We start from the raw sequence: 9,478 nt of genomic DNA on the forward strand, positions 1-9,478 counted from the left end.
TGTTGATGCGCTGAGAAGACATCTTGGAATTTGAGGTTCTTCCCACTTTCAGAGTTGGAAATCCAACCTCATGGGGTGTGCAAGATGACATTTCCAACTGGGAACTAACATGGAACACACCATGTTATTATCATCCCCTATTGGAGTATGAGGCATGGCCTGTTGCACTTGTGACTAGTAGCCTACATTTTTAATTCGGACAAAAAATTACAGCTCACTTATTAAAGTAAATATAAACTGCAAATGTTTTAGTCAACCATTAGTGAAAATGTTTTGTTCAAATAGCTAAATAAAGTTCTGATATAAAAGTCATAAAAGTTAGGGCGGCATTACGTGATGAGCATATTTCCTCGTAATTTGCATGTTTCACTCACAAGTTTCGAAGCTAGCAAACTAACATAAGCTAACACATTAACCCAGCCAACGTTAGCATTTAGACAACTCATTCATGCATTATTTTACTACTGCAAGCTGATAAATTTGAGGAGTAGTGAGAAAACTGGTGTCCAGCCTGGCTGAGACAATGTGGTTTGCTAGCAAATATGTCACAGGTTGACACAGCAGACAGCCTGTTAGACCTAACATATGCAAATGTATAGTTAACGTTAAGACATAGTTACATAAGCTAACTCACCGCGGCATTAATAGCAGGGTTGCAGCTGTCTCCTTACGTTGTTTGTATTATTTCCACTTCTGTAGCTACAGGTCATCTCTTGTTTCCCTTTATTGTACTGTCTCTTTATTTTTGACGATTTATAAATAAAGTGTGATGATGGATCTATTCCTTTTTGCCATTATGTTGTTGTCACTAGCTAGTTAGCCTTCTGTTTCGTACAGCATCACCAGGTATTCCGGGAAACTGCATTCGTCAGTCAATGACAGGGTTGCATTGTTTATGTGATGGACAGACTACGCTAGAAAACAAAATTCTTTTTTTTTTTTTTTATGTCTGACAGCCCAAGACTTACATTTTAATCCAATCCACAGATCAACGGAAACAAAACACACTTCACATCATTGATTTTAGCTTAATTTTAAGCTTAAAAAAAGAAGCACTTTTGAGTATTCTGGCAGAGGTTCATGTAGACAGATTAGTGTCAGCATGAAAGCATCAAAACCATGTAAGAAACTTTATGTATATGAGATCAAAATGAAATAGGGGTTCAACAACGGGTGAGGTCTGACCAATGAGCACTCATGTATAATGTTGTCATCATTACTGAGCAGTCAAAAGGGATAGCCATAGCGGACCAACTGAACATGTATGGGACAAGAATTCAGAACAAACCTGACAAATGTACACTGTTATAAGGGTCTAAAGCTCCAGATATAGGAACATGGATGTCCTTTCAGACATGAGCTGATGGCCAAATTATGATCTTTCTTATCATGTAAGTGCAGAGCATGCAGACATGTCAGCTAATGGTTTCTTTTTTACGGAAGACTGTCAGTTATTGTTTATTTTTTAGTGTATGCTCTACTGTGAGGCTTTAGATGACTCTCCAGGCCTTGCCGGCGTTGGAGATTCCTGTTAGTTTGTTTTGCTCGAGCTGATTTCTAAATAAAAAAAAATCTAAAATTGGTCACACACAAAAACAGGAGACATTAGACGACAAAAAGCATTTCATCAGCCAGCTCTTGTTCTCTTTTTTTCCTTCTATGGGGTTAGCTTGGTGCATCAAGACAATTAAATTCAACACCTCGTATAGCTTTTCAAAGGTTATGACTGACAGAGGCTGGCTGAATGGTTTCACTGTCTTTAGTGAGAAGATGCTGCCATTTAACATTGTGTCTGCTTTCTCCTGTACAAACACCAATCCCTTCTACTCTGAAACAGGGGTGGAGAGTGCTTGAGTGTAAGAAACAGACAGATAGAGATTCAAACTAAGGTGAGTTGGCTTCACTTCCACCGGTGACTAAACAGACAATGTGAAGCAGCAAACCAACACGCTGTGAAGAATCCACATCCGTGGCATTATTTGAAAGGACAGCAGAACAAAACCAAACCATGTGAAAGGAAACAGCCTGTAACACGGTGAAACATGCTGATACGAGGGGTTGTGAGGGAATCAAAGCGCTGTTTTCAGACCTTTTGTGAATATGAAGCTTATTGCTGACGGATTGTCACACCTTCACTTTGACCATTTCCCCTGGCAGGATTTCCAAATTACCCCCTGGACATCCTGCAGTCTTCAAAGCTTTTCAAAGAGCTTTTAGTTTGGCATTTGATTCCCTACTCTTCCTTTTCTTTAGACGTATCTGTGTTTCTTTTCTCTCTCCTTTCTTCCCTTTCATGCAAAGCACCTTGGCTGCTGAAAGGGACTGTTGGAGGAACCCACAGTTATTCAATGGGGGGGAGGAGAGGAGAGGAGAGGAGATAAAGGGAAAAAGGACACAAGACGTCCGAAAGTAGCAAAGGAGGGAAGAGAGGAGACAGTGGGACAGGAGAAGAGACAAAGAAGGAGAGGAAGAGGAAAAAGGGAGAGGAGTTAAAAGGGAAGAAGAAAGGGCGGAGACAAGGAGATAAGTGGAAAGGACAGAGTAGAAAGGAGGAGAGAAATGAAGAGTGGAGCAGAGAGGAAGAGGCAATGAGGGGAAAAGAGGAGGGAAGAGCAAACAAGGATATGGAGGGAGAGAGATGAAGGGACTATTGGAAAGGAGATATTGATGAGGAGAGGAAACAAGGTGTGGAAATGAAAGGGGAGAGGGCAGAGGTGATAAAAGAAGAGGAGAGGAGAGGAGAGGAGGAGGATGAGAAGCCAGTCGTTCTTTACGCGGGGAGGGGGGTTTGCTCTTCCCTCTCTCCAACTGAGCCTCCTTTCTCAAGGTCAATCACCCACACAAACACACACGTACATGAACACACACACACACACACAGGCAGGTTGGCAGACGTGGTGCACACACACACACACACACATTTAGTTGAGCTCAAGTAGAAAAGACGCCTTCTGCCTGCCTTTCTCTCTCTGACTCTCTGTACAAACCAGCCAAGTCTCAGTCAACCATCTGGAGATAAAAACGCCATTCTTCCCACACACACACACACACACACACACACACACACACACACTGCGTGTGTTTATGATAATAGACCAAATGCCTCTATTGATTCTTTCTCTTTCTGTGTCTGTCTGTGTCTGTGTGTGTGTGGTTGTGTGTGTGTGTGTGCACTTCCCTCTCCCATTTTAAAATATTCCCCTACACTTCTCTTTTAGTCAAAAATGTACCACTTAACCATTTTAATAAGTCATTCACACTCTCTTATTGAGCTCTAGAAATACATTTTTTCATGATTTCTGTATTTTTTAGCTACAAACATCTACTACGACGTTCAAAGATTAAAATGTTCATAGCTGCTGAACCGAAGGTAACATTTCACGGTTTCTCATGATGGTGTCATCAAAGGTTTTGTCTGCAGAAAACACCAAACCAAAACACAGAGGTACTGCTTATGAAAAATGTCAATCATGAACATGTCATGGAATATTAGACTGGCAGATCTGAATCTGGACAACAGTAGCTGTGGAAATAATTAGGGACTGCACCATCAATATAATATATATAATAGCAGTGAATCAGAAAAATGTATGTACTTGCTTTTAGTATCACCTCATACCACAAACTCATCCAGAGAACATTAGCAACAACTATGGAAACTGTGATGATGGCTTCACATTACTCTGTGTTAAGGTCTCGCACTTACTACTGTCAGACGTTGGTCTGCCACAAACATCCCGAGCAGCTTCAGTGCTTCTTGTCATAGATTCTTTACATCTCTGAACTCTGCTGGAGGGATGAACACCTTCCAGCAGATATTGCCTAATTTGGTGTTTTGTTGTTGGTTGATGAAGACCATGATTCAGATGGCCTTGAACCATTGTGTGACCTGTATGGAAGCCTCTAGATTCATTAGGCTTTTCTCATAATTTGTTCCTTTGATTTTCTATATTTACCTGTTTGTGTATATGTTCCTCCAGCGTTACACTACTGCAGTATTCTTTAAATTTCAATTCATTATTAGAAAAAAAAAAAAAAGAGGTTTCTAACTTGGAAAGTGGCAGTCAAACATTGACATGTAAGCTGCTATTGTATCCCTTTTTTACATCCATGAATGGTGACTAGCGGACGATTGTTCTGCAAAGCCAGAAAACAACTAAAAACCAGCTGTGTTGAAATCTCTAATGGGACATGGGGTGAACCCATCCACCCTCCTCCCTTCCTGTGTTTTTGGTTTTTTTTTCTGTTTTTTAAACTGGCTGCAAATTCACTGCTGTTCATTACCCAGGCAGGGTCAATTCCCCAAACAATGTGTTTGGTGTCACAATAAAAAGGGTGTTTTTTATGGCGTGTAGCAGTAAAATGCTATTAAACAGATAAAACACTGGCAACGAGCATCAGGAGTATTATAAAAGGAATTGCCTTGATAAACTCCACATATCTGCGTGATGACACACCAGCAGCTCTCTTGTCTCTGTCACTGGGGAGGAGGAGGGGAGGCAGAGACCGAGGAGCACATGGTTGGGGAGTTTACACAGCTCTACAGCGCCTCCATCTGGGGGAGTTTTTAAAAAAATAAAATAAAATACAGGCTGCTTTTCTGTCCTTTTCTGTCGAGGTCTGGTTCCATGAAAGAAAATGACAAGAGGACAAGACAGACGACAAAATTGTACTTGAATTCCAATGGAAACTTTTGACCTTTGTGTGTTTTTGTTGTTCTAGAGCTTTAAGCTTTTCTACATCACAGTGATTTGTCACATGTGAATAAGGGTATTGTATTACACCTGACAGGAAATTAACCATTTGAGTACACTTCTACAAATATTTTTAAAGACGTGCAAAGCTGTCACTAGTATAACATGTATTTTTTTAAGGATTCTGGGGGGTTTGGTGGAGAATTGTGGAGGCCAAGCGTGAAGATTAAATTAAATATCCCATCCTGAGTAATGTTGGTGCCCAGAATCAGAATTCAAACTCGAGATTAGTATAAAACTGGCTTGAGTTCCATGTTGGAAGTGATAATCTGCAAGTCGCTGACAGTACTTTTTTCTTCTTCTTTTTCCTGTAGGTCCTGTAAACGTTACCATTTTCAGGTGCATTTGTATGTATCTCTGGTAATTTGTGTATTCCAGTGTACAAGCTGAGCTGCTGTGCATTCAAATTGTCTTGTGCTTCCCTCTGGTGGTTACAGTGAGAAGGGCTTTGATCGACCCTATTCACAGCAGGGACGTGGCTCTTCATGTTCAAAGCTTGAACATCATTAAGGTTTGCGTCATTTACAATGATGTTGAGATACACAAAAATATGCAGCGTTAAAAGGGGCAAAAGGTATGAATTTTAGTTGAAAACATAAAAAAAAATAGCTATCATTAAAACCAGAATGTGAATTATGTGAGTTTTGACATTATGATGTCTGTGTATTGTTTTTGCAGATATTTCTACTTTCTACTTTCTGCTTTCAGTTATATGTGGATGCATGTAGCCTACTGTATGCGTAGTGAGTGTGGTGGTGCATATGGGGTGTCAGTCTGGGATGTGTGTGTCCGAGGCTGGGAGAGAATCATCACAGTATACCCACTACAATTAACTAGACTACACCACTGATGTGGTCACGTCTTCCCCCAAGTCCTTCAGACTCTGCCTCGATGTGTCAGTCGGGTTAAGAAGCTCAGAAAGTGTTCTTTCCTTTCGGCCTCTCGGTACCTGTCTGCAGCTTCAGGAGTTCCCGGGACCAGCCAAGCCTGAAAGGCCTCCTTTGTCTTTGACGTCTTCCCTTATTACAGGTGTCCACCTGCAGGTTCTTAGGTTTCCGCCATGACAGGTAACAATAACCTCCTGACCACAGCTCATAACCGCCGCCTCTACAATGGAGGCTTTGAACATAGCCTCCTCAGATTCATGTCTCCAACCTGCCCCAGGATGTGTGAGAACATTTTCCGGAGCTGGGAGTAGGAGACTTGATGGACTGAGCCCATCCCAGCTGGCTAGTCTTTGGATATCTTTTGGTCAATCCATGACTAGCACAGTCCAACAACAGCCTGGTGTACACTGCACACGATGAGCCTGGTTTCAAACCGTAAAATATCAAACAGGAAGACTTCTGGAAAGTGAACATGGTTCTTCTTCCTCTTGTGTTGATGGTTTCAGGTGTGTTTGATGTGGTGATCCTCGTCGGTGCTCTGAGCCCTGGTTTTGTACCTGTCAGTGTTGTCCGGGAGCTCTGCCATGCCACCAAACCAGGTAACCATCTATCACCTGTTGTCTGAGTCTGCACAGCTTATGTGTCTTGTAGCATTTGTTTCTGTGGTTGCTTCATGTCTAATTTTAAATCTTGTTTTTTGTATCTCTGAAGTTGTATTGTGTCTCTTTGTAGTTGTTTTGTGTCTGTACAGCTGAATATCTTGTGTCGTCTGCAGGAGGTTTCATCTGTATAGCAAGAGGTTTATACCCAGGAGCAACAGAAGAAATATACAAGAAGGATCTGGAGAGAGAGCTGCAGCTGATGGAGGACAAGGGACTGTGGAGCCTGGTGGGAATCAAACCGACGGACAGATACATCAAAAACGTACATCTGACCACTGAGGCAGACAGGAAGGACGAGCAGGAGGAGCAATACATCAGCGGGAATGTTTACCTGTACAAGAAATCCATCAATCCATCGATTTAAACCAATGATTAATCAAACAGTACAGAAGAGATGGCATAACTCAACAGAAGGTTAAACTGATTCAAAATATTCAGTTACAACCAGTGTTGGGAAGATTACTTTGGAAATGTAATTGGTTACAATTACAAGTTACCCTGTTGAAAATGTAATAGTAGTGTAACTATTTCAATTACTTTCTCAAAGTAATGTAACTAATTACATTTGATTACATTTTGATTACTTTTCTTAATTTAGAATTTTCACATTTTAAGACCTATAGTGTGATAAACCTTTCAGTTCAAAGGTTGAACCATATATTATGAGTCTGACCTTCGGCCTGTACTGAAGGAGGCTCACTTCCTCACTAAATGGAGCGACAACGGGCTGATTTCAGCCAAGAGGAGCAGGTTGTTTTAATGGAGAGAGTATGAGCGATATAAAAAGCCTGATCACAGCCTGAAGCAACAGTGTTGCTGCAAATATGACAAGAGGAGGCTGATTTTAATTTCTGACAGCTCTACACTGAGCTGCTTTTAAATATGAAGCTTTAGAGCAACAACAACTGTTGTTTTAAACTGTGTTTTAGATTGTTTTCATATATTTCACTGATCGCAATTATAAAATGCCAGTGTGTGTTTTATTGAAAGCGAGGCTGGGTGTGCGTATGAAAAAAGGTTACAGTGGGTTTTTTAGGTGCTGTAGCTACAAGCAAATCTCATGTTGTCTCTGTACAAAGACCTTTTTAAATGTGAGAAAACAGAGAAGACCTACTCAAGATTTACTGCGTTTGGGCAACACATAACAGGCGAAACTATTCATTTATTCATGGCCACATTAAGTTAAATTATCTGTCCTGCTGCGAGCGCACAACTTCTTTCAGTGGTGACTGACTGTATATAAAGTAAACAGGCTACAGCCTAATAAATGACCTCCTGACGCGAGTCGGATCATCAGCTGAGCAGCGTGTCTCCTCAGCTGAACATCTGTAGAGACGCTCAGAGAGAAAGTAACCAGCAGCGGGTCAGCGCGATCTCTCCCTCCGTACAAATGCTCCGTTCTGATCCAGCCCCACTGGACTTTCAAAGGAAAGGTGACGCCAGCTGTAAATGAGTTAAATAGTGAAACAGCGGCGCTTTTAGAGCCGATTTTATGATTAAACTCTGAACAGAACCTGGTCGGGACCAGGTTATGAGCTAAGCATAAGTTGCCATGGTGATCTAGCCGGGTTAACAGAGAGCCACCTTTGTATACAGGGAAGCCTGGCTTCTGTCTCTATGAAGTGTTTTCTGTGTTTCCAGCACAGGAACATCTTGTGCGCCGCCGACACTGTTGCTGCTGAGTCTGACTGCCGCCGTACGGTTTGTAGGTTGAGTCGAATGGCACATGACCAGAGAGAGCCAATCACAAGCGTCAGTTTTGGAAGGAGGATATTGATATGAAAAAAACTAAAAACAAACATGAATCCAGGAGGGGCGAAAACTATTTCATAAATCCGAGCTTTTGCTGTGATTTTTCAAATGTAACTTAAGTTGTAATCATTGAAATTTCCAAAAGCAACTGTAATTTAATTACATATTTTCTCCCAGTAATGTAACGGATTACAATTACGTACATTTTGTAATTAAATTACGTAACGTCGTTACATGTAATTCGTTACTCCCCAACACTGGTTACAACGAATATGATTCATACACACTGTACCACATCCATGTAACGTGTCAGGAATAAACATTTCTCAATAAATGTTAGAAATATGAGCATCCTTGTCCATTTTGGTAGTTGTTGTTAACTTTAAATATATATTCTGTAAGAATTCTTGTGTATTGCATGAGCTAGCATGCGTGACATCATCTCTAGAGTGGAGAGCAGCTAGGAAAACTGGAGAAGAAATTCTCTTCAGCTTGATTTGGATCCCACATCTTTTACTTCACCCAAGCCACTTGCTAATGATCATCATTGCAAGAGTCCACAACAACAGTGACCTGGTCAGTATCCTCTGGCTCAGCCGCCAACAAGCCCCGCTACAGTACCACGGTGAGAGGGTCTCAATATTCCCCGAGTACACGGCTGAGGTATCATCCTTCCTTCAACACCGTGAGGAAGAGGTTCATGGATGCCGGCGCTAAGTGCTCCCTGTGTTTTCCTGCCAAGCTCCAAGTTGTCCACAACAACACAGTGAAAATCTTCGACTCACCAGCAGATGCTGAACGGTTTTCCAACTCACTGGCTGACAAAACATGACAGTTAAAGCTTTCCATCATCATTATGGGTGTCGCAAGTGTAACAATCTATTTTCTCTTCTAAGGCAAGGTGGGTTGCCATCGTTGTTTGCAAAACTATCCCGTTTGTATTCAACTCCATAACAACAGACCCAAGTAGGAGATATGTCCTTGTCACTGGTGCAATCAATTCCTTCCCATTAGGTCTTTTAAACATCTATGCCCCCAATTTTGATTGTCCTGATTTTTTCTGTAGTCCTTAATCTTGTTGCAGAATATAATACTCATAACACAATCATCGGGGGCGACTTTAACTGCTATTTCGACCCTCAGTTGGACAGGTCTTCCAACAAAGCTGGCCCATCGTTGAAATCTGTGCAAGTTCTCAATGATTGAGAGACAATCTATAGACCGTAGATGGTACCTTCACCAGAATCGACCACTTCTTAGTAGACTCTAAACTAACCTCGCACACGCTTAGTTCAACATATCATAGTATTTTAGTGGCCGATCATGCTCCTCTTTCAGTTCAAATTCATTTTAACCTCCAAACACCTTCATACAATTGGAAATTCAATCCCTCCCTAAATACAGACAAAGCATTTCATGATTA

General features: G+C 41.4%; 1 protein-coding gene across 1 annotated transcript; it reads left to right on the forward strand.

Moving 5' to 3' along the window:
* The first annotated feature begins 5,814 nt into the window (after positions 1–5,814).
* LOC115588147 (methyltransferase-like protein 27) lies at positions 5,815–6,667 on the forward strand. Its single transcript, XM_030428532.1, has 3 exons — positions 5,815–5,821; positions 6,148–6,240; positions 6,417–6,667. The coding sequence occupies exons 1-3, from the start codon at positions 5,815–5,817 to the stop codon at positions 6,665–6,667; spliced, it is 351 nt and encodes a 116-aa protein (XP_030284392.1).
* Positions 6,668–9,478: the final 2,811 nt, after the last annotated feature.

This window comes from Sparus aurata, chromosome 9 (assembly GCF_900880675.1).
Source record: "Sparus aurata chromosome 9, fSpaAur1.1, whole genome shotgun sequence".
Classification (NCBI taxonomy): Eukaryota; Metazoa; Chordata; class Actinopteri; order Spariformes; family Sparidae; genus Sparus; species Sparus aurata.